This window comes from Psittacula echo (assembly GCF_963264785.1).
Source record: "Psittacula echo genome assembly, chromosome: 13".
Classification (NCBI taxonomy): Eukaryota; Metazoa; Chordata; class Aves; order Psittaciformes; family Psittacidae; genus Psittacula; species Psittacula echo.
The window spans coordinates 10,551,258-10,577,807 of NC_137749.1; the positions used below are offsets into that span (position 1 = coordinate 10,551,258).

A 26,550-nucleotide genomic window follows, 5' to 3' on the forward strand; every position below is an offset into this window, starting at 1 on the left:
TACTTGGAGGGAACAAAAGCGATGTTTTAATTTGAATTCATCATATGGTCCCTCAGTTGTTGTGGCTTTTTGTAATCATCATAGACAAAGGAAAAAGATATCTGAATGATCTGAAGGGTTGAAAATCAAACAAGTACCGTCAACCCTAACAGGTAGTTCACAAACGCAGATATGAAATATTGCTCATGCAGCTTTGTTCTGCACCTAAAATATGAAATGTATCATGAGTAGAGAGAATATTGGATGGAAATTCTGAACCTCGATTAGCCCTGCATTGATTCAAAGTCTGACAAGAAATTCTCTCGGTGGCCTTCATCTTCAGATTGTTGAAATTATGCTCACATAATCAGCAAGTAAATCACCCTGACTTTTACAATGAGAACACTAAGTGTATCTAACTCTGTAAATCTACAAGTCATCACTTTCTGTTTGACAATACAGTACAATCTGGAACTGTGATCAGAGGTTTATGCAAAGAAGGCATAGCAAAATACAGCCACAGTCAATAGAATGATGCCGTTGATATTAACAACATGTCTCCAAAGTGGCACTTCGCTTGTGTCAGTCAGTTTCTTCTTCAATGCTTCCTCTTCCTCCTTGCTCAGTTTGGGTCCTTGTTGATCTAAGCCACAGAACCAGTTGTATGCTTTCTTCAAGCATCCCGGTTCTTCCCTTTCCTCGTGAACTGGAAGGAATAACACACTGGTCATGAAATATGGACCTCTGCATGCACTAGAAGATCGCTGTGACTGAGTGTCCTGGGTTCCGAGTTGCTGGCTGGACTTAAATCACGACCCTGAGGACACTCCTGTATTTAAACCAGCAGTTCTGCTTTATGGTTGTAGTTACATGGAAATATTTTAGTACAAGACAGTACAGGAATCAAGTTAATATTGTGTTTTCACAGCTCGTCTGGAGAAAGTGATTTCCCACATGTTGCAAGAGAGCCTTGGGCAGAAGACACTTGCACCTTTTGCAGCCTAGAGACTTGGTTTCATACTGGAGAAGCAAACTGTGCTGCGAAGCTTGAACTCATTTTTTTCAATACTTTCTACACTTTGAATTAAAAGGCATATGGATGAATTTGAGCATAGTTACGAAAAGGACCTTGGGAGCAGAACCACAAACTAGCTAAGATAGCAAGTCGTTTTGCCCAGATGGATGTCTGGCAGTTCACTTTCATGATGCCTTGCACCAGATCTTTGCTCCTTCAATCCTGGCTACTGTTTCCAAGTGAATTCTCGTTTCATTCCAAGTGCTGGAGTTATGGGCAGTTCTGCCAATACACACCACCTCTGATCTAAAGCATCTCTATTGATTTAGTACAGCACTGCCACCTAGCTACACAGAGAGCAAGATTTTCTCCCTTCAAATCTACTTCCAATTTACACTAGGCTTGTTAGATTGCTAAAAGGCAGCTTACTAGGCATTTAAATATGTGGGGTTTGTGTTATTGTTGTCGGAGCGGGCAGGAAGATGCCTTTAAATATCAAGCATGTTAATGTTTCTTCAGGAATGAAATAGGGATACACAAATATATTGATAAAATCTCTACATATTCAGCAGTTACCTGATTCCTCGTCTTTTTCATCAGCTTTGGTCTCCTCATCTGCATCAAGATCAATACGTTCTTCTTTGCTGTTCCGTAAAGACCAGCACAAGCGGTAAAGCTGCCATGAAACAAATGAGTTTATGAATTTCTACACAGGGACAAACCAGCCGGGCCAGCACATGAGCACGACCAAATGTTTGTTAAGTCGATGTCTGAGATTATTAGGAGTTACTGAAGATTTGTGACAGATAACTGAAGACTAGGTCATTGGCTTTCTTACAAGGACTGTGTGATGTGGGTAGCTGAGACATCAGGAGCTAATGTACCAGATACCATTTATAATACAATACAAATAGTGTTTAAACCTAGCAGTTTCATTGAGTTCCACTTCTTGAAGAGCAGGAATGCAGTAATACTCACGTGTACATCAGGGATGGGTTTAGTCATGAAGGAGACTGCCAGAATGACGATGGCGGAAACCCCAAAAAGGATGATTGCAAAGTAAAGGTAGTGAATCCCACAGATGATGAAAGGGCATTTGGAAGGGATCACACAGCTGCCAGTTCCGTAGGCAAACTCTGCAATCATTCTGCCGAGTCCAGCCAACAGCCCAACTATCAGGCCCCAGAAGGCACCCTGCAGACAAGGTGACAGAAGTTACCAAAATAAGTAATTTCAGGGATGGAAATAGCTCTAAGCTCTGAACAGTTGCTGGAGGGAACATGGAGGTCATTACGTGTGAAGTTGGCTTTGGCACGTGGGCTTTACCAGATACTTTCAGTGACCGTATTTACAGCTCAGTGTATTAATATAACTGAAAGGGGCAATGATCAGCCACTCAGAGAAGGAACATGGAGGACACCTTATCCAGCTCATTTCTCAAAGTTCATTTGTCTCCACACAGTGCACTCCTAAAGGACAGGCTCCAGCCACAGAATGCATATCCCAAGGGTTGGTTTTGTATCATTTTACCTTTGAGGGCTGAATCCCTGACAGTTCTAGCACAATGGAACAAGCTGGTGTGTATGTGTGATTCCTCTTAAATATGGGTCTGGTTTATCTTCTAATGACCTTACCAGCAATTAGTTACAAGTTAATTCTTGACACTTTTGGTAGATGTTTTGCTGCTAGGTATAGATTACTGCAGCCACAAGTGTAAAAGACACACAGCTGTGTCTGGGCACAAATTGAAATATGGGAAATTCAATTTAAGCAGGAGCTTTTTTTGTTATACTGTAAGGATGACTGAACATGGAACAGGTTGCCTAGGGACACTGTAGAGTTTCCATCCCTGGAGATATTCAAAACCCAACTGGAGAGGGCCTGAGCATCCTGCTCTTGTTAGCCCTGCTTTGAATAGGGGGGTGGCACAAGTACAGAGGTACTTTCAAATTCAACCATTCTCAGAGTTTGTGAAGTAAAAAAACCTTATGATGGCAACACAAATTTATAAATCCTGATTAAAAATACTCTAGGTTTGATACTGGGTTTATGAACAAAGCAGTTTTATTATTCAGTGGTCAAAGATACAAAAAGGTTTGGAGTAGGACAAGATAGTTACTTCTGTTTCTGGCAGAAAGAAGAATGATTCTGAGCAAGAAATGTTGATAAATCTTATGAGTAATTACAATATTTGAGTTTATCTTATGCAAGGCTCCTATTCTCAGAAGCTTTGATGCTGGTCTCCATATTTACCCAAATTTAAATTGTGCAGGGTATGCAAATCGCCAAGGATTATACTTGCATTCTTACTCAGGTAAAATTCCAGCTAAAGTCAATGACAGCTTTCCATGAAGTGCACAGATTTAATCCATTTGTGAGGTTTAGCCATATTGGGATAGAAAAGGGAACATCCCATCTGTGTAAAATAGGCTTTTCTTGGCTATACACACAACCACTGAACTGGACTCAAGAGGAAACAGAAAAGTTTGAGCCCTATTCAAAAACTTGCTCTCTCGAGGCTTTATCGTTGAACTCAACTCCTTAGAGCAAAACTGAGCAATAGGCAAATATTGGTATTCCTAGTGTTACAGGAGATAAACTGAATTCCTGAGCGCTGAGCTTTCAGGGTGTCTGAGACCTCAGTTACCACAGCTGGCCTATGGTCCTATTAAAGCATGTGACAGACCTCATGCCCTTCTAAATGACTTACAAAGGCTCAAGTACAATATTTCTCAGAGCACTGCTCTATGAATCAAAATCAGTTATTCCCAGACTAGGTCCTAAAAGCAGTGGGAAACAATGCATGAAGCAACAGCAAGTTGTTTAAAAGAGCACTGACAAAATACATAGCAGTCCAGAGGAAGGTGAAAGGTGATATGTGTAGTAAAGCAGTTTGTGACCAATATGCTAAGAGATTACTTCCAAATATGTCTCCATAAATTATCCATCTGACACACTTCTTGGCAAAGTGACAGGTAACCCAAGGTTTAGAGCTATGTAGGAATTCCTAGGTGACTGTTTATGTATCAGATTAGCAAGGAACTTTTTCAAACTCACCTCTGAAACCTCAGGCCCTGATGTGTGGAAACAGAATCCCTGGACTATAATAGGATTTAAATAAACAGGAAGAAGTTGCTAATAGAAGACACTAAACCAAAACAAGTAGTTCTCACAGTGCCTAAAGGAACATGCAGCATTCCTGTTTCCTAATTTGTACTTACCGGCTCATTGACCCGCTTGCAGAAGATGGCAAGCAGGAAGACAGCGGCAATGGGAGGTCCCAGGTAGCTGGTAACTGACTGAATATAATCAAAGAGCTGCCCACTTTGAGCTGACTGCACCACAGGAACCCAGGCAATGCTGATGCCGACTAAAAGTAACATAAATGCCCTGTAAACACAGCCAGATATACAATTAGTCACCTGCTTAGAAGCATCTATCAGACAGAAAAAAGCAGCCATTAATAATTTAAATGTCCATTTTGTATTTCAACCAGCAAAATCAATTGTAATGGCCAATGTCCATTGAATATACAAAAGAAATCCAAGTTGGATAGCGTCTGTCAACTGTCTCTCAGCACACAGCTAAATGTGCAATCAAAACATAGAAATCACTTTTTTCCTTTGTTTGTTATGTCCAGAGACAAATCAATAGCGGATCAACTAGAGGAACTAGTTCATTGGTGCTGCAGTACAGTGTAGCATAAAGCCTATGAAGATAGCTCAAAGTAGGTCCCTTTGAACAGCAGTAGGAAATGTTGAGAATTACTTCAGCTACTTCATGCACTGGCAATTAAATTGGAAGTGAGGGGGGCGTTTCCACCAGGAAAGGGTATGGTGGGACAGCCTGTCTGACCACAGGAGGCCACTGCTGCACTGCCCACAACCTGTGGGAGCACCTAGGCACTCTGTGCATGCCTTGGAGGCTGCAGCCTGTATGCATCTAGTGCTCGCTGGAGGAGGCTTGGCTGCACTTACCTTCCTGCTAACATAAGCTCTTTCTCAGATGGTTGTGTTCGAATCTTAGTGTAAATGTCCATAGTGAACAGAGTACTAGCACTGTTGAAAATGGAAGTCAGCGAGCTCATAAGGGAGGCCAACATGACTGACAACATCAGACCCCGCAGACCTGCAATACAAAGACATATGAACTGAGCTGAGGGTTCTGTGAGGGCCTCAGTACATGGCACAGGCCTGTGTGGCCCTTTCAAGCCAGGCAGCTCTGAGTGTGTCTGGCTCATTCATGTGCTGATGCCTGCCTGACATTCTCTCACAGTGCAAGCAGAGTAATGCCTGCTGAGCTTTGGAAAAGCTGTCTAGAGCAGTGACAGGGCAGCTCATGAGCTTTTGGAGCATAGGTACTTCTTTTGTGAATGCTGCCTGATTAAGTGCCGACATAACTCAGCAGACTGTACCCTACAGTTATAAAAACGATTTCTCTTGTTTGCAGGCAAATGATCACTTGCTTGCAGTACATTTGTAAACCAGTTGCTTGGCAAAAAGAAGTTTCTTTTAATGCTGAAAACCAAAGTAAGCCACTTTTCCAGATGGCATGATCTAGTCAACACAGCGTGAGGAAATACTGTAGTATTTTAATAATCCTATGTACAACAGTTATAATACAATGGCAGAGTACTGAAGATACCAGGGAAGTACCCTGGTGTGTATAATACCCTAATCTCTCTTTGTAGCCTTCTGAACCAGAAAACCAGAAAACCTCTGATTTTCTGCAGAAATTTATCTTCTACATGCACCTTGTGGTGCCTTGTTCTCTCATTGAACAGGTGTCCTGTGGGACAAAGTGTACGTGGAATATTTTCTTCTCCCACCTCAATGGGTTTAGCAGAAGGACTTCAGGTGTATGCCTCCACCTCAGAAACCCTGGCAGAGACAGTTTCTATAAATCACTGGCCAAAGAGGTTATGTTTTACCTTCTCAGAAAGGGAGCTCAATTCCCATTTCATCACTATTTGTATCTATTCTGCACCTACAGCTACAACTAATACAGGCTATACTTTGATAGCAGTACATCATTCTAGCAGGAATTTGGGAACTAAATATGGGACTTGGGCTCCACCTGATTTTACAGTCTGTCAGCCTCACCCTTCCTAAAACAAACTCACAAACACAGGCAGTATCCTACCTCTTGGCATAAGCTCCATTACTATCGTTGGATAAGCAATGTTTGTACAGCCAACTGCAGTGCCACAGGCCTGCTGACAGACTTCAGGCACAACACAAGCCACCACATCTGAGGAGAGAATAGTGAGACAGGGTTAGACAAGGTCATATAAACAACAGATTGCTCCCAAATTAGTAGGGATTCCAAAATTTCTCTTTGTGTTGAATCACTGAATTGACATGCTTGATATCATCCTAGGTCTGCTGGCAAGGAGGAAGGCTACTCTAAGCCTCTATCTGTCCTTTCCTCTCTAAAAGAATACTGAAAAGTGCTTCAGGTCAACAAATCAGTACTGGTTTGTCAGACTAGAACTGAACACAAGGAGAGCAAGTAGAAAAACAAGCTGAGGAACACAAAGACATCCCCCTCCAACCTGAACGTCTCTCCCTTGCCTGCTGTTAAAACATACTGATGGTTAGAGAGAGGGGAGATGGGCATTTCCCCCATGCTGCACTCAGGACTGTCTGTGGCCCAAAGGGTTGCTGTCTGACTGATGATGCTCTTCCTCTGACTGCCAGCAGAGTGCCAGTCCTGGACAGCATTTTCCACTGTTCAGCCAGAGTGGGCTCTAACAGATAACTGGGGAGAGACACAGTGGAATTTCTGTCCCCTAAAACAGACAGCAGTAGGATGAGCAGAAACCTGGGATCAGGGAAAAGAGGAAGACCTGTGGCTTAGTGTAGTTTGTCTTTGTGCATACATGTGCCTGGGCAATTTGGATGACAAGATGATAATCTAACAGGGTTTTTGGAAGGGACAGAGAATAGGAAATTGAGACTGGCAGTGAAAGGCAGCAAGAAGAGATTTGCACTTCCATGTACACATGCATACCTGTATACAGAATTCGGCTGATCATTCCGGGCATCACTATGATAAACATGGGCAAGAGTTTCAGGTATCCACACATGATACAACCAGCCTTCACATGGGACATGTTCTTGCCAGAGAGACATCTTTGGACAATAACCTGTCAATGAGACATGACTCAACCAAGAGCAGCATTCCATGAACACACCATGCCAAGTTCCAGGAACAAAGTACTTCCTAACCTCAGTGAAACAGCCTATGTTCTGCTTTGTCACTAGGAAAAATAAAATCTACATGAAAATCTCAGGGTATATTTGAAATAAGTAAAGGTTGTAGGGAGCAGGGAGGAAGATTGAGGAAGTATCTCCAGACTGAAAGACTTGACATATAAAGAACATCCTCCCAAGACTATGCATGCAAAGATGAAAGCTGCACAAACAGGAAGCAAATTAGTATTACTGAATGGAGAATCATATCTAGACCCAGTCTAACAGGGATCATTTGATGCATGGTTTCCTAAGCAAATGGTCACATAACAACCTCTCTGTGTTTTTTACAAATGGTCACACACAAAACGTAAGAAAGGAATTATACCCAGTATCTGCTGGGCAGAGTGCATGAGAAGAATTGAAAGAACACCCATTCCATCTTCTCACATGTGGGAAGGGTTTAGACTGACCAGTTGTGAACTAATTGCCATTTGTGTGACCCAGCTGTGAATCACAGTGGGGAAGGAGCACCCCTGGGTCACACCAGACTGCAGTTTTGCGTTCAGCATTTCCAAGGCAGATGGCTTCCACATTACCTGATCTGTGCACCAGTACCACAAAGTAAGGATGCTCAAACCAAAGACGAGCCCTGGCCATGGCAGATCTCCAGTGACGGCATCTCGGAAGATGTGAAAGGAATCCTTCCGAGGAAGGTAGCATTGTGGATCTATTGTAGTATTCCCATAGGAGATATTGGATGGACTTGCTTCCATGTACTTCTGCATGAAAGCATCATACCCTCCTACTTCAGCAAATGCTGAAAAACAGAAAGTGAAAGTAGTGATCAAGTATTTAATTCTGAAATCTCATATAGAGCTAGAGAAAGTGAAGAGAAAAACCTCCTGAATATGGCTGTACAGAGCCCCTAGCTAGCGCACAGCAACCTTGTCAGGAAACAGCACATGGTGTTTGTAAGCACCCACACAGTCTAAGTACCCAACTGATCTTTCTTTTTAGGTTTCTGCATAACTTGCAGATGTTGGGTTAGGCTCCACTGTCTCGACATCTCTTACACATGCCTTGCCAAGAAGTGAAATGACCATACATTATTTCCACACACTGTTAACCCAGACAGAACCTAAGGCAGGGTCTTACCAGGTTAGGTCAGTTTGAAGTTTCTTGTGTTGTAACGGTGGTGGAGTAATTTTATTTCAGTGAAAGACCCAGCTAGAGGAAAACCAAGCCCTGAGTAACCAGGACAGAGGGAAAGGACACTACAAATTCTTGCAATCTTACCACTACGTCTTTCTTTCTTACCATCCTTCCAATTCTGTTTAACTGCATGATTTCTGTTGTAAAAAGCATACAGATTTCTGGATACACACACTGTCCTATTCATAAACATTCAGTTCATATCTGCTGTCCAGCTGGCAATATAATGATATTCATAGATCAACTACAAGGCTTACTTGCAGTGTTAATATGTTTGCTTTATTTTAACACAGACTAGCAGTTAGAAACAAGCTAAAAAACATGCAATGGGATCAACAGCTTTTCACTTTGAATCAGAAATTTTCATGTATTAGCATCTGAATATCTATGAAATTATAATCTACTCGAAACAAGATACTCTCTGAACTTCTCGAGAGTATCATTATTACCTGCAAACAACTCTGCTTTTACCTCATTAGCCATCACAAGTTCTGTCATGGGATGCTAGTTATTACCTTACACATTCACGTGTGCTTTGGAGATGGAGTGGTCTCAGTGACTAAAAGGCCTGGCAATATGCCTTATTTTAGCAACATGCCTATTTTCTTCAGTGACAAATAGAAATAAGCACTGAAATCTGCTGGTTAAGATAACAGAGTTCCACACTGCAGGATCCATTTCCTTAGCCACTGTGGGATTTGTGGTTGAACATTCCAGTTTAATTCATCTGATTTACTTACCAAACCCCATTAGAATAAAGGATCCCACTACCATGATAAATGTCTGTAAGGTGTCAGTGTAAATCACAGCTGCAAGGCCACCTAATGGCAAAGAAAACACAATACAAATAGGTTATTCTCTGTGGAAATGCCTCAGTGGAAGTCCTGGTTTTTTAATTTTCTCACCACCTCTCTCTTTCAAACAAAGACCCTGTAAATAACTCCCCTTCCAGGCTTGCGTTTGTACCCTCTTGCCCACCTCCCCTCTTCTCTTTTCCCTGTCTCCCCTAACTTCTTTGATTTATCAGACTGCTCTGCAAACTCACCTGTGATGGTATAAAGAGCTGTAATAGCAAGCAGGATAATTATGGCCAAATAAAGATTCAGGCCTAGGGCCAGTTGTATAAATACAGCTCCAGAGAATATGTCTGCCTATAAAAGAAAAAATGATAGCTTAAGCAACGTGTAAATTTGGGAAGATTGTGTATTACGCATTCACGATGAGGGTGCTGAAATACATAGATCCCTTATAGTACTGCACACACCCCCAGAAAGAATCGAAAAGGAAATAGAGGCCATTTTAGTACAACCGCCAGCCTCCTCTCAGTGCTGTGGTGCTTTCAGCGCAAGAGTCGTAACACTTCCCAGAGAACCTCCAGGCCTTTTTCAATGGGTCATTTCAGCTGGACACGGAGTCACCTCACTACTCTGTGCTTACATGGAGGGACAGCTTAATAACCAGGCCCTTAAAACTGAGATTATACTCGCTGCTCTGCACAGGGATGGACTCTGACACCTCCAAGCCACAGCATGGTTTTCTTCATGTAATGCTACTCTGTAAGTCACTTACTTTTTCTTTATTGCTTGCACACGTGTGGTATAGCTCGTCTTGCCGGTTCAGGACAAATGGTGCATTTGCATTAGAGGCAAACATACCTCTAGTTTTAAGTTCCTGTCAGAATAACTGACATCAGTTGGCTAACAGAAGAGACCTTTAGCTCTTGCGTAAGAAAGGAATTGTTCAGGTTTCAGAGCAACACTCTGGGATTTTAATCACATTAAATCAGTTCCTGATTTAGAGATAATTTGCATTAATGTTATATACCCAAGTTTGCAATCAAAATAATCTACTCCAGTGCACTCATAATGCATTACTGTAAATTATGCTTTCATTTGAGTTTGCATCTGGGCCAATCCTTTCTCCTCAGCATCCACGTTCTGGGCTCATCTCCAATCCTCCTGCATGCCTCCTTCCTGTATACCACACCACCTATACAGGACTCTATACAGGGAATCCTACCCCCATTTGACAGTACAAGTCAGCATTCAGTGACCTCAGGAGCTGCAAAATGTCCATATGCAGGGTTTGAGAAACAAACACCATCACATGTGCCCTGGGGTCAAGCCTGCACACACAACTGCTGCAGGGCAGCTGCTAGTAGCAGCTTGGTGGAGGAGCAGGAGTTCCACAGGTCAGGCTGTGGGCAGCCAGAGCCTGTGATCACACAACAGGCACTGGCACCACTTTGGTCCAGGCTAGGCTGAGCTAAGGCAGGGCCCATACACTAATAAGCAGTTACGGAGTCTGGCTAGCTGGGAGATGTCGGATGAAGAAACCCTCTTCATTCCAGAGACACTGAAACCGAGACTGGGGGGTTATGATCACACCCTTAGCTCACTCTGAAGAATGAGGAAGAGATGAGGACTTCTGCAGCAAGAGACTCTCCAATCCTACTGCCCTCATGTGCAGAAAGCAACGTGAAGCAGAGTGGGAATCACAACCACCCCCAAAACTCTGCCTCTGGAGCAGCTTGAGACTATTTGATTTCTTATAGGCACTGGGAACCACGACTTCTAGCTCTTATCCCCAGTGGCTGTTAGACCATATCCTTTGTCCTTTCTCTCTGCTGTAATTAACTTTCTTCCTATCTTTTCATACCATTGATCGGGTTGTGTCCCAGATCTTTTTTTTTAAATTGTTCTTGGCTTTAGTTTAGCCTAAATATCATCAAATTTTAATGGCCCTAAAATGACACTCCAGAAAGAAATGTATAGTTAATTATTTAGCATCCTGAACTATATAACAGCCTCTCTAAATTGCTGAGTTACCTTCCAACTTCACTGTTCCTCCTTCCCAATTAGATTATTGCCTTCCAATATTTCCTTGTTTCCCCATTTATACTTTTTTATGGACACTGTTTAATCTTTACCTTATCTCTGAATAGAGTAAACCTTTCCTTTATACTATCATTCCAAAATCATGTGCAGATCATGCAGGAACAACTGGCACAGCATGTGCGAACTGAGTGAATCCAGCTGCAATGCTAATGTGAGAGTCAGGGTAGTGGCACATGCTCTTTTATCCCCTAATGCCATGCAGCCTTAAGAGAGAGTTATCTTTCCCCTTCCTCTTCCACCTGGTAAGTCTATGCCCATACATTTACTACTGAAGTTATGCAGAATGAATGGAAAGAAAATGCTGTAACACATTTGGAAATCCAAGTTTGCAGTTTCTGATTTCTGCAAAAGCTTTCAGATCTTAATTCCCTTTGGTTTGTCATAACTCAATCAATTACTCTCCATCAAGATTTCATTTTTACTAGGCCATTTTTTTTGGCATAATGACTGATTGACTGATAGCAGCAACACTAATTGCTAGCAAGGCCCTGAAAGCTGCTACAGGCAGTGCTCACAAAGCACTGCATGCTTAGGATACACCTACACGTGAGGTGCCTATGCAACAGAAATGCTTTAGGCTCAAAGATCTTGTGTGCCCTGACCCCAAAGATCAGCACCTTGCAGCATGACCTCGTCTTGCAAGTGGCTGATTAGCCACAAAACAAGGTAAGAAATCAACAAAAAATACACAGAAAACGTGCAGGAAAAGAGAAAAGGTGTGCAAAGGGAATCTGATCATCACATGGTGGTGGGCACTGTGCCAGAAAGAGCATGCCAGGACTCACACAACCTGACATGGTCTATTGTTCATTGGAAAGCACTGAAATAATCGTATTATTAAGAACATTAGATATTTCCACATATCAAAGAAGCAGCATGTGAAATACCTACCCCAGAAACAAGACGCCATTCTTCTACAAGGGTAAATGGCAGTGAGTATCACTGCCAGACAAACTGACAGGTGTGACTGCCCATTAAGGGCAGGGCAGAAACCCATACTTCTATATCAATCCTCAATAAGCCCTGAAGATCACAAGGGAGGGTTTGCAAAGGCAGCAGTCAAGGAAGTAATATGCAAATTTCCAAGCTGACTATGACATGGATTGTCAACACATGGGTATGTTCACATACACAGCGTGCCTCTGGAAGAGACACCTGTGCTAGCTTCACACAGCATGCATACCTTTACACAGCACAAAGCTAGCTATGGTCCACGATGGAACAGCCTTTCCAATCCTTCTGGAGCTGGCTCATCTGGAGACAATTAGGGCCTGGCGTTGCATAGCGCGGTATAGAAACACCTACTCTGACATCCTCTGACAGTATCTAAAACCTCCAAGGACTTTGACTGTTGTGCCTTTTCTGAATAAGATATGGCAGGTAAATCAGACCTGGGCAAACCCTGCACTACAAAACAGAGTGACATAAGACAACAGCGCAGAGACATGTTTGCATAGTACAGGAATTTGAGCCACGTTTGTATATGGGGCAGACACTGTCAGAGTTGTTCTGGGCAGATGGGGGAAACAGGAGAAATGCCTAGAGGAATTTGTGCACCGGATTTTCTCCCTGCATGGAACAGAGCTCCAGCTCCATGGCAATTCCCCATGCACATCTGGAATAATTGGGTTGATGGGAAGCTGGGATAGGCCACTGGTTAAGTGCAGCCCGGGTAAACTGCTGCTGTATAGATCTCTTGACTATTGCTTTGCCTCCTAATAAGACAGGACCACAGAAGCAGGAGAGAGTTCTTCGGCCTCATGACCACACTCGACGCAAGGCCAAGGCACTCCGAGTGAAATGCCATGACCAGACCCCTAGGTGTGGTAGAGACTGGATATAAAGGTAGATGGTTAATTCAGAACCTGTGTAACACCTTGATGGCTCATTACAAACGTGTTGCAGAACAGTACTGTAAGTCACCTGACTGGAGGAGTTTCTTGGCTGCTAGAGCTGCCAGAACTCTGTCATACCTGGGATTTATGATTATGGTAGTTAAGCACTACAGCAGCAAATTAACAACTCCACAGTACCAACCTGTTTAATTTATAACCTTTCTGAGGATCAGCTGTCATGAAGATGCGAGAATGAGAGCAAAAGGCCAATCTTTTAGTTTAAATTGCACTATTATCACTCAGCTCCCATTCAGAGGGCAAAGAGTAATCTGCCATGGCAACTTCTGCAAAACAACAGATTGAGGTATGCCTGAACTGTGGACTTCTTTAGAGGCTTGGTAGTTTCAAGATATAGGGAAAATACCAGTTCCCTTCACTACTTGACAGCAACACAACCACTTACTTCATAAACATTAACTTCATAGCACCTTAAACTTTATACCAGCCACTTGCCCAGGAGAAGAAACTCCTCTCTTCTCCTTTCACCTCAGCTGTTATAATTCCCCTCCTTTCCATTTCCCCACTCCTTTGTTTTCTAATTCCTATTATTCTCTTTTTCTCCATAGCCCTCTTGCTCTTTTCCCTCAACTGCATTCATGATGGCATGCTCACCAGAGGATGCTAAACCAGATAAATATGAAGTCTGTGGACAAAAAAATCCTGCTACTTTTTTAGGCATCCCTAGAATCACAGATTGTAATACAATACAAGTTTCCCTCCACTCTGACTTGTTCTATAGGAGAGCATAAGTATAAGTAAACCTTAAAACCTGAAAGAGAAAGCACAACAAGCATCTGGAGACATTGCCAATTCAACCAAGGGCTTCAAATCAGAAACAACTGCCCAATTGTGTGAGCAATATTGTAAATGGGAGTTTCTTTTCTTTAGCTCAGTGTAGGATGGAAGAAATGCTGTAGAAGTTTTACTTACTGAGATCTTTGTGAAAATATACAGGACCAGTGAAAGGACTGACATGTAGATCTGAATCCGTTTCCCACCAAAACGCTTCTTCAGATACTCTGGCATTGTCACCACCTGCAGGGGAGGAGTTGAGGTTTCAGGTAATGGGGAACCCACATAAAGAAAATTAGAGGAAGTTTTTTGCTACTCAGACACTGTAAGAGCCAAAGGGAGAGGAGCTGCAAATGCAGTTGCAAGGAAGAGTAGCTCCAGGAATCACAGGAGAACAAGGAAAGAGCACCAAGCACTTCTCAACTCAGATCTTTGAACAGACTCCTCACTTTTCAAACAAAACCACACGTAGTACAATTCTAGCATAATGGGATCTCTTGCCATTCATAATGGCTTTGCAACATTCGAGACCTGATCCACAAATATGACCAGCAAAGAAAGGCATAACATACTGTTTTGACTTACCCCAGCTTTGATGTAGATGGGTACAAACAGCCATCCTAGAACAACCACAAATATCAGAGCCTGTAGCCAAGACAAGATCAGCTGAATTAGTCTCCTCTCTCTAGCTAGTACTTCCAAAGCCCATTTATCAGGCCCAGGAGCAGCTAGAGACCATTGTAACCACATAAACCTGTTTGTTGTGGGGGTGAACTAGAAAATATTAAGGAAGGTGAAGTCTGCTACCTGAGACCTATTTACTAGCATCCTGATCTCAGAGCCTCTGATGCAGGATACCTTCCCACCCAGAATCAAGTATGCTGCAATGGTGTGTTGTGACACCTGAAAATCTAGGTACTGGGGAGAGTAGTGCTTCTTTTGGTTATTATTGTGATCATTAGCTGCCTTCTGCACTGGTCTGTCTGGATGGTTGTATGTTTTACAACAACTCCACGTACAGTACAGGATCCACCACAAACATTTTGTAAAGTATTTTGTATTCCCACATTACCATTTCATAATTTAGTTTGTGTTACCATGTGTATTTTGTGAACTGTAGATCTTACTATATTGCAGTGTCACAGTTTTCTGACTTAAATGGCTAGCAACTGCTTGTCTGATACGGAGTTGTGCATATTTAAATGGACAAATCTAGAACAAAATCCTGCTCGCAGAGGCGCACTCTGCATTATGCTGTCCACAGGGCTTAAAGGGCTTTTTTAACTACATCTTTGAAGTTCTGCCCTTAGATCAAAACTATAAGATAGACAAGAAATACTGCTTCTGCTGTCATACTAACACAAATTAGAAATCATTTCAGTGGAATAACAGTGACAGACAAGGCAATAACAGTCAAATTTCGTATCTCTTTTAAGAGGAGAATCACATTATACAGTCAAGAGCAATATTTGCACCATATCTGTTAATCTGTATGCCAGTTCCACTATAAGTAATAAAACTTAAAAAAAAGTAAAGTCATAAGTAATGAATTATACATTACAGTGTATCTGTTCAAATACACACATGCATCATTGCTTCTTCCTAAACAACAATTGTTGTACACTGTGTATTGATATTAGTCTACAGCGAATCTCCTGGGAGACGAAGTGTTAGAGGTAGGTATGTTTGAAGAAGGATATGGGTCCTAAAGCTTTGAATACCATGAAATTCTGAGCAATGTTTGTTCTGTTTCATTTTGCTTAGGTTTGGTACAATGAGAAGGGAAACCAGGTTTGGTACAGAATTAGTGTAATCAAATAGAGAAAGATGACAAATTAACTGTGCACATCTCATAGAGTTCATTTTAGCCTTTATCCTTCTCCTTAAATAATTATATCATACAAGTACTTGACAACCATCCACTTGCTAATGGAAAAAGCCAAATCCCTGAGGGTGGTATGCCTCTTTCCCTGGGTAGAATTAAGGGAAGTATTGACCTATGTATGCTCATTAAATTCTTTGTTTAGTGTTAATCCCTTCTGTGAAGGTGAATTACGCAGAACAAGGGCATTATTATCCACACCCCACAGTGCCTGAGAATACAAGGGAATGGACTGAATCAGCTCATGTGAACCTCCATCCTGTTGCAGTTAACTCCTGGTACCCCAACTAGTTAATATAAAGTCAGCTTTAATATCTCTACCCTAGTCTGCAACTGTAAGCAAAACACACACATAATTAAAGGAAGGAAAAACTAAAGAGGAAAAGATTTTTAGAATGCAGGTGGTTGTGAAGGATGCCTAAGATTTCTTACAGCCTGTGAAGAATTCAGAGCCCCTTCAACAATTCTACACAGCAAAATGCTGTAAAAAATACTGTGGATTACAAAACTGATAAGCTCTGCCCAACATCCTGCAGTCTGAAAGGGCTCTTTACAAATACTTTGAAAGTAACCAGAAGATATCTATAGAGAAGAGAATCCACTGATTCGTTTGGTTCAAACACTCTTTAAAAAGCCCCACTCAACAGTAAAGGGACATTTTTTCCCAGTGGATTGGACAAGGACCAAGGAGGATGAGCTAAATAGTAGATTACATTGGCACTTGGTAGTTTGTACAGAAAACAAATGTTGCCAAACACAAACTTTGACAGTCTAAATTATTAGTCGATGTTATTTTGATTAACCTCAGCAGAAAAGCTGTCACAAATATGTTCACTCAAATGCATGCCACTTACATTCCATTCATATCCTCCGATGGCAATTCCTCCAGCTGCTGCTGTTCCTGCTATTCCCACAAAATGTCCACTGCCAATGTTACTGGCAAATAGAGAAGCACCAATCTAGAGACAGAAAGAACAATATTTGGCTCTTAGGTCCTGCTCATGGTTCCTTGAAAAAATCATATTCCTTTGGCATTTTGAACTCATGCCCGTCTGTCATCAAAGGGTGATGATAAAAATGATTGACAACCGACTTCCTTGACAACTTTCAAGACTCTCTCTTACAGTTCCCCCTCAAACCTGACACTCTAACCATCATATTTACAATGATGAGAAAAAATAGAATGTTGCATAGGACTTCTTCCAGTTGAGTCAAACAGTTTATTACATAGATTTTTAAATATTTGCAAAACTTGACTGACATTTGGATGATACCCAAAGAATTAGGGAAGACTGTGATCTGTCTTGCCCAAGTAGGAAACCACAAGTGCATATCCACTTGTCAAACTGGCACTCACTATTTCATATTCCAGTCTGTGGAGCTAAATGTATTAGCAGTGAGAGCTGAATAGATTTTGTCCTTGGTTCACTTTCCATCAAAAGATGTGATTCCTGAATTAAATTCTGAAAGCTGCATGGAAAAAATATCTGCTGAGAAAGTGCTTCTGGAAGATACAAACACTATCAGATCAAGGAGTCCTACTTAAGAAGTGCTGGATCCCTAAAACCCCAAATATTAGGAATTGCTGAACAGGGAGAGATTAAACAAAAAAGAACAGTTTATGTTGGGTTACAGACAGGCGGGAGCCATTCACAAAAGAGAGTGTGCCAAAAGATCTAATTCTCTATAAAATAGTTCAGGCAGTAGAAAAGATAAAGAGAAAAGGTAGGAGCTTCATTTCCTCATAATGAAACTATTAAAGGCAGAAGAAATGCCTAACAATGATTTACAGGGTCAGACACTGAGGGATGTAGGGTGAGAATTCAAGCATGAAAAAGAGGTTGGACTGGGTATTGTGGGCAGAAGACATAAGAGCTGGAATAGTTCTGAGATGAAAAGAGGAGAGTGAACAATGTTTTATTTACTTCTATCTTTCCTTTATATTCTCTGAGAGCTACAAAGAAAAAAAGGAAATAGGGTTAAAAATTAAAGAAAAGCATGTAAGCAGTAGGCAAAAGAACCTTTGTTGACCAGCTTCATTTGAGGTAGATCTCTCATGTTGAAAGATCCCAAGGTGCTTAAAAATAGGGGGTTTAGCCATAGGAATGCAGGACCTGAATCCAGCCCATTCTTCTTATGTAGTTGTCAAGTGCAGGTGGCTGGAATATGTTTTGAGTCACCTTACAAAAGGGAGAAATATTCCTTGTCTGCAATTCACTGGGAGATTTTTAGGGTCCTAAAAGATATATAAAGTGAATAGTTAAAAATTTCCAGGTCTATAGGCACTGCAGTGAGTTCTTTCAGTAGCAGTAAAAATGAGTCAATCTTTCACAAGCACAGGGATTCGTGAAAGTCCCTGATTCAGGAAAAGTCCCTGATTCCCTGATTCATGAAAGCCTGAGATTCAGGAGGATAAAAAGGATTTCATTTTAGAAATCCTCCTTTGAATAACAGATTTATTCTATAAGGCTATGCTAGAGCCAGGAACAGCAACTCACAATCCTGATCTCTAATCCCAAAAGAGATCTCCCTCCCCAAGGTTTTATATGCAATGTACAAATCATGTCCATCAGAGGATTCCACTCTCTTTTCCAAGCTTACTTTTTTCTCCTTTCCTCAGTTTGATCTTCTGATTTCTTCTAGTCTATTTTCAGACAAACTGTTCTTTGGCTGTGACAGGACATTTATGTCACTAAGGTCACACAGTTCTGGAGTTTGTTTTCCTCTTTTTTACACGTTTCTAGAAGCCGGTTGTGCCCTACAGAAATGTAACCAGTTTGTCATATGGCAGATATTTCTACAGGAATGATAAGTGTTGCAACAAGCATTAGCAAACAAGTCAGAGAGATCACTGGTAATAAAGAAAACCTTTTCTTCTAACCTTTTTGTGACAGCACCTGTGGTTTCTCAGCAATGGTCATGAAGAAACAAGAACCATTTATACCAAGCACTAGCACTGTTCTCCAGTGCTTTCCCTGGAGACTGAATAATTAAACTTAAATCTAGGTTACTAGAAATGCAGTCAGCAGAAAAGATTAACCACATTAATATCTGATTTTATTTAATGTGTTCCCTCTCCTGTTTCAAAAGCTCAGAATGTTCTGCAAGCGAATCCACCTAACAAAAGCAGCTAATGAAGATCTTGAAGAACTGATAGCTGTAGTAAGCTTTGGCACAGTGCCTGACACGCCAGGCCATATTGTAGCACTCATTGACAGCGCTGTGTTCCCAACTCTGCCCAGAGCACAACCGCATTGAAAGAAAACCATGAAACCCAATGAAAACAATGCAAAATTACCAAGATCTTTAGGGCCAGCATAAGGACAAGACAATGTGAATGTAGATACCACACTTTCTAAATTCTCTTCTCTGAATTAGGGAACAACCCATGCAGCAGAACTGTAAGATCAACACACACAAATATGGATGCAATTTAAAACATGGTTTTTTCTTGTTACGTAGACATGGAAAGATAGAACTTGACTTCATAGATGGGAAGATGCCTGTTATCCATACAACTGTGGCATGGTTAAAGCAAGTGCAGCGTTTACCAATCATGCTTGTATCCTGTTAGCTGCTGATGCCAGAGGGGAAAGAGAAATTCCGGATCTGCCACAGCAGTACTTTAAGGATAAAGGGAAGAAGGCAGGTGGGCTCTGGGCCCAAGCTGTCTTGCTGAAGAACTTAGTGCTGTGGTATTTTTGTACTGAAATGGCTGTTTACTGGAACTGCTTGATTTGCCATTGGAGATGCTACAGTACACCTAAAGAACGTTGAGCTGAAACTGGGGTGGACAGAGGCAAACAATTTTTAACTGTTCTCAGTGAATGTGTTAGTGAATTGATTTTTAAACCCAATCTATGAGGAAGAGTAAAGAAGAAAGTTGACTGAAAGGAACAAAAGCTGTAAAGAGGGAAAGAGAGGACAAAAAACCGCACTAACCTGAGGCAAATGTGGAACATTAACTCTTTTAAAATATTTTAAGAGATCAGGTTTTAACAAGAGTCCTCTGCTCAGGAAAAGTATCACCACACTGCAGGCAGATTATCATCACTATGTTTTTCCCATGTTATTCATTAACAGTTTCACCTTGCTCTTTTCATTAACCTGAGGATGCATTGACATCCCAGTGCTTGCTGTTCCATTCCAAATCATGTGCAATGTGCTCTTCAAGTAAGTCACAGCATGCAGATTTTACAGCTTATGGCTGATACACATCCTATGTCCCTCGTGTCCCCTTTCCTGTTTGAAAGTGTTAGCTTGGTTTCAAACTCTTTTCCCTCATCCCAAGCACACCTTGTCTGTGGCCTTTAGCCCCTTTACAGAGAACAGCAGAAGCTCCCTTACATCAGCTGGAGGTCATGAGCCTTGCCCTGAGGTATCATTTATCCCACAGGTCACCTGCAAACCTCTCTTTCCTAGACAAATTTCTCCTTCCCTTGTTGAGAAGTGCTCCTTGACACTGTCCGTGCTTTTCTTTAACTCACAGTTCTTCCCTACAACATGTGACAGATGGAAGAACATCATTTTTCCTACCTGAGAACTTTGGAAAAAATAAGTTCCTACCTTTCACTTTGGAAAAAGCAGTACATTGCTTACAATGAAGTATTACTGCCACCCTTTTAAGGCTTTGAGATCCAAATAAAGAAGAGTAGGTTTTTATTCTGCTTTCCCACTTGGCTCTGCAAATTCTATGTGTTGCATTATTGCAAAATCAAAACACATTTATACACTTCCCAGTTCACTAAGCAAGAGAGATGGATACACTATACACATCAAATGTGTCTCTGTCTTCCAACAAACCCTACAGCTGTTGGAACAGCACAGTTGCAAGCAGGCTGATCTGATACCTTTCTACCTTTGTCCTCTGAGACAGAAACATCATCTCCTGTCCAGCTGGAAAATTCTGATGGCTTCTGCAGAAATCCATTGCATTGAACTTTTCCTTTTCTACCAGAGCTTTGATTACTTCACTATTCTTCTTACTCCAAAAACTACTGATTTCATATTATTTTTTGCATGGAACTTGACAAAAGAAGTTAATTTCTTAGTCCACTTGACCTAAGAAAAGGAAACACAAACCTTATTCATATCAGAGTTGTCTTTCCTGGCTCCTCATAGCAGTGTCAGACTCAGCAAATGGCAAGATTTCTGAGAATATGTAAAACTTAACTGGATGCAGAGATGAGAGAAATCACACCAGTGGCCAGTTCTGATGGCCATGAAAATAAGCCACGAAGAGCTGAAACAAAACTCTGTTGGGCTTTTTTCCTTAATTCTTACCTGTCCCACAAAGATCAACACATCAGTGACAACAAACAAGCCCAGTTACATTTCTGTTTAAAGTGAAGTATTCCTTGACTCTGCACGCTTCCTACTTACTATGCAGTACTTCTTTCTAACCATAGCTGGACTTCAGATGCCCAGCAGGTACTCTTTGTCCTGTTAGCATTTATGCCTCAGGAACTAAGGTATATAAGGTAACCCGTAATTTTTTGCCGACAACTCTGTCTGCAAAACTACAGAACCTGAGGAGGAAACTTAAAAACTAGAAAAGCTGCAATATTTAAGTTTGATGGGGCTTGGGGGTTTAATTATTTATTTAAATTATGCATAAAACCCTGTAAATCCTGTGAGAGTGGCTGCTACAACAAATGACTGTTCTCCAGGAACAGATACTTCATGTCCTACAGTGGTAGAAAGTATTTTGCTGAACCTAACTCCTTCATCTAACAAAAGAAGCTAAAGTTCAGTCTGAAAGGCCCATGATTACAAAGCTGTCACTTTCCTTGAGCTTCTCTTTGTCTTTCTGGCAAAAGCAGAGCTGGCTACGAGTATTTGAAGAGCCATATATGTCTTTCTTGAAGACATTTCCCTCAAAGCCCAAGACACCAGAACCAATTTCTTGAAGATTCTTCTCTCATTTTCTGTAAAAAGACTGTGGAGAGGGCACAGCATTTCATACCATTATGATTAACCAACAATGATTTCAATTTCTGGCAATCAGTGAGAATGTGATTCTATACCTTAATCCCTAATTAACTACTGCAACTACTGAGTTAGCACATCCACTGCACAAGGACAGTGATCCCAGTGAACTAACACAGAGTGACTTATTACGACAGCAGAACAGCCAGAAAAGACTAACTGTGGGCTTGGTTCTGCAAAATGCTTCCTGAATTCTGCTGGAGCCAACAACTGGAGTCACAGCTGAACAGATTTAGCCAGGATAAGTGTCCTGCTCCTACTTTATCCATTGAGGAATAGAATCTCAGTAACAATTTTGCCAGTGACTAATATACAAAATCCATATCAAAAGTGGGACTAACCTCCAGCCCTTGATTACCGAGGTCTCCTCTAATCTACTAAACAACAGCTATTATATCATTTCTGTGAACTGAATCCCTGTCCCAGGCTCGTCAGTAAGAGATCCTAATACACTGCTAATGACTCTCTTTCCCTGTGAGGTCAGAATAGCCACTTATGCCTGCCCTGTAGAGCACAGAACACGCACAACCACTGAAAAATACCATTACTTTAAGCGAATTCAACTTTTCAAGTGTTTCAGAAAGCAGATACACAGCAAGGGGCCTTATCCTGAATTGCAGGGAAGAAATATGATAAATAAGAGTCCACTTACAAAACAACTTCTCTCACTCTGCCTCCCATCTGCACTCTGTGGAAATGTATCTGGGCTTTCCAGAACCATGCCAAGCTAGTCCTGACGTGGCACAACATTAAAGTCAAAGCATAAAAGAAGTAAAAAAGTACACACAGCATTAGCTGTTGCAGAACTGAGATCACATCTTTGACTGAACTTTCTATACTTTCATTGGTTTCCTGGTCATTTCAGCCCAGTTTGCACTGGGTGATGGACATCCTATCTACCTGCTAAACTGTGGGAATAGGTGTTTTGGAATTTCTTCTTATCCAAGGCAAACTTTCCAAGGTGGTGCTGCTGACTTGGTATTTAGTTTGTGGTTTGAGTGCTCGCCCTTTGTTTATTCTGAGTGATACCAGGAAGAATAGCAAGAAGTGTTTATTTTTCTGGTGCAGAAAGACACTCCCGGCATTCCAAAGGGAAGGCCCAAAGAGGTGGTCTAGGACTCCACTGATGACTAGCACTTCATCCATGCTGAGCTCATAGAGTTTGGGAAGGAGAGAGAGAGCAGCAACCACTGCAGCCTGGGGTCATCCTTTTTGTTTCCCCCCTGGAGGACTGGAGCTTGCTGAACCTGTTGGGTTTGTGTTGGCAGAGAACTCACTGTCAGATAATCTTCCCTGGGTCTTAGGGGATTCATTAGGAGTTCTCAGTGCCGCTGCACAAGACAGAAGTTTTTTATGGTGAGTCTTTCCTGCCTTGTTTCTTCCATCTTAATTTACATCTGCACAAAAAGGTATTCATATTCACCCTTGACAGGCATACAAGAATTGCACAAGATTAAAACCAGCCCACAAACTAAAACGATAGTTAAGCAAAGTAATCTGTTTGGGTTTTTTCTCTCCTCCTAGAATTATAGGATTTACCTTAAAAATAACTTGGAAACTTTCTCTTTCCTTGATCTTCCAATGGAACCTAAATTTTCTTAGCTCTACCATACCAAATAAGGAAACTTTTTACTGTCATTGGTCTTTAATCTTTCTATGTCATTAAAGAGGCCCATTCCCTTCAAAAAGCAGAGAGCAGCTCCCTGAAGAACAAGAAGACTGAAAGACATGTAGAAGATTCCCAAATTTTCAGACAACAAATATTTACTCTCACTCGGACCATGTTACTGAACCCAGTAACTGGGTGGAATTTGAATCAAAAGTCTTAATGAAGTGCAAAAGCAATTTTGGAGAATGAATGCAAGATCAGGAATATTGAGGATTTCCATTAAGGACCATGGAAGCATGTACAATACAACCAGTACAGAAAATGTAGGCTTGTTCAAGTTTTCTGCTGTTCCAAGAGGTCACACTAAATAGACTATGGTCTGAAAGAAATAGATAATTGTTTCTAATACTATTTCTGCCACAGGCCTGATGGACAGCTGTGATAGTGTTTTGTGTCTGTGACTCCTTTTCTCCACCTTGGAAGAGAATACAGATCCACAGAAGAAAAATAATGCAAGTCACAAATAACCTTTGAATAAACTTAAACTGTATTTTCCAATAACGAACTTATCACTATTTCTAGGATTGTCTCCTTCTACAGACCAGAACTTGTTACCAAAAGTGGAAACAATAGAGCAATTCAGGGAGAAATTTCAGTGAATCAATTCTCCTCTGTGATAAGCTCGCACTGAGCCGGCTTCTTTGAGTGCAGTGAAAGGAATAAAAAGTTTTAAAGTGGGCTGAAAGGCAAAGCACTGCATTTGTCTACACTGACATTACCAACGTATCTAGGTTCAAACAAGTTGTTCACATAATCAAGACAGCTCAGATCTCAACACAGACAACTTCCCCAAAACTTCTGCCTGCCTATCAGGTGGCTTTTGTTGTGCAGTTTGCCCTGTGTCACCATAACTACAGAAAGAGTTTGAAGCGCATCTACATGAAATACCCATCATAGTCTCAACAGTATTGTAGAGATACCTAATATTTAAGGACTAGGCATAGTCATATGGAAGTGGATACACACATACAAATGCTTTCTGTATATACACAATGTATAGCACTCACCGGCCACCAAACCATGCTTCGCCCAGCCAGGAAAAATCCACCCACTGTTCCTCGGTTGGTTGAGAACATAGCCTGGGAGAAAAGAAAGAAAGAAAGAAGGAAAGAAACAAAGAAAGATTGAATCATATTTGAAGTATAATAGTCAAGCTGTCCATAGACTAGAACAAACAGCTGGAAGGAAGGGATAAAATATATGGGTAAAGTGAAAGAAATAAACAGAGTGGCTAAAAAGAACAAACATGATGAAGAAAACAATACAACTTCAACAATGAGATTTGTATCTAGGTCTACATTAACCATTCAAGCTCCATTGCTTCACCTTTCATTACAGTGCCAAACATTAAAATAAAATGAAACTTAACAAAAAAAACCCCAAAGATCACTGCAATAAAACTGCATATGAGCACTTCATCAGGGCTGCGTTTGATTTCCAGCGTCAAAAAAGACTCTAAGCTGCAAATTCATTAACAGAAAGTGCTCAGCTCTTTGACTCAATACTATTTAGCCTCAGCAGATGTTGATAAAAATGTTTTCTTGTAGAGATATCAGCATTGTACCCACTTCTCTCTAAAGTTCAAGAAAAGAAGTTAACTAAAATTGCCTTTTCATACACTCATTTTGTATTAGTCAAGGGATGGAATTTAGAGGGAAGCTTCATCCAGTTTTTGTTAATGACCCTGATCCAAATAATGGATTCTCATTGTCTCTTCTGATGGACTTTGAACAGGCAAATAAAGAAAGAAGACTTGGGAAAATTAGCCTGTTCTTTTCTTCTAATGAAGAAGAAAGGAAGTAAATACAATAGATTTACATTTAACTACACACAGCAACTGGGAAATTATTTGTCCAATAAAGAGGACGTTGCTGCTGGAAAGAAACTACTCAGCATACAAGTGCCTGATAAGCCATGGATCAGCCGTTTTTTGTCACAGACCTTTAATATGAAGTTCAACTACAGCAACATCCAGACCTTGGTGGCAAAGCCTCAGCTCCCTCCCACAGACAGCAAAGTGTTTGGATATACTGGGGGCTGCAGAGCTTTTGCTACAGTTTTGGCATTTACGACCATGGCGAAGAGGTAAAGAAAATGTTGTGTCCATTTTGTGTACAGTCTAAATCTTTGGTGCTCCTCAAAACATTGCCATGCTGCTAGAAAGGGATGTTTGCTTTGCAGCTGACTTCTCTGCACAGTGAATAGACCCCTGGGATGCTTCTGGTAAGCAGAGGATTACTGAGGCACAATGCCTCCTCTCTGCTCGTTAATGGTCAGGTGTTTGGGTGGCCAGGAGAGCTTGCCCCAAGGAAATGAAATTTAGTGACATTCCACTGCTTACAGCTGTGTAGCTCACACTACTTGCCTATCATCTTCAAACACCTCAGCACTGAGGTTACACCAATAAGATGGTATCTGCCTTTCTCCATCAGCTGTGAAAGCACTGCGCTTTGTTTTCAGATTAGGCACAGAGTTTTCCCTTGCAGTCCTCAGCACATTCAGCATTGCCAGGGTGAGGGCAGGAGGCACCAGTTTGTGTTTAGATCATAAAGAGAATCATCACCTCACACCAATTCTCACTGCAGTCCCGGTGCTCCGCAGTGCTAAACCCCATCTACTCACCTGCTTCCTAATAGAGACCCCAGCTAGCTTGACATTTACTGATCTGATCTCTCAGCTCCTTTCCCACACACACACACCTCACCACTCCACTTTCCCCCTAGTTCCATTCATCCACCTAAATGGATGCCTACCCACGTTGCCATCCCCTCTCCAGTAAACACCCACATTTTCCCCACCATGCACTCATTAACTATCTCAGTTAAGCACCAAAATCTTTATACAATTACACATTTTCATCTACTGAGCCATATTCCCAAGACCCTCTAAACTACCTGCAAATAAAATAAAATAAAATAAAATGAAATCCCAACCTACCCATAGTCCCACTGCCAGGACTAACAAAAAATAGATGACAATAACAGAGATGTCCGCAGCATTGTTGATCTTTATGCTGGATTCCAT

General features: G+C 41.4%; 1 protein-coding gene across 2 annotated transcripts; it reads right to left on the reverse strand.

The window, feature by feature from the left end:
* Positions 1-467: 467 nt before the first annotated feature.
* Positions 468-26,550, reverse strand: LOC308226698 (sodium/glucose cotransporter 1-like; the record flags this gene model as incomplete). 2 transcript variants are annotated; one of them, XM_080628642.1, is made up of 15 exons in its annotated part: positions 468-685; positions 1,571-1,670; positions 1,973-2,188; positions 4,216-4,384; positions 4,972-5,122; positions 6,137-6,244; positions 7,007-7,142; positions 7,788-8,008; positions 9,144-9,224; positions 9,449-9,554; positions 14,126-14,230; positions 14,573-14,632; positions 16,724-16,828; positions 24,534-24,605; positions 26,464-26,550. In XM_080628642.1, the coding sequence occupies 15 exons, from the start codon at positions 26,548-26,550 to the stop codon at positions 468-470; spliced, it is 1,935 nt and encodes a 644-aa protein (XP_080484768.1). The 2 variants fall into 2 exon arrangements, with proteins under 2 accessions (XP_080484768.1, XP_080484769.1); XM_080628643.1 differs by lacking the exon at positions 6,137-6,244.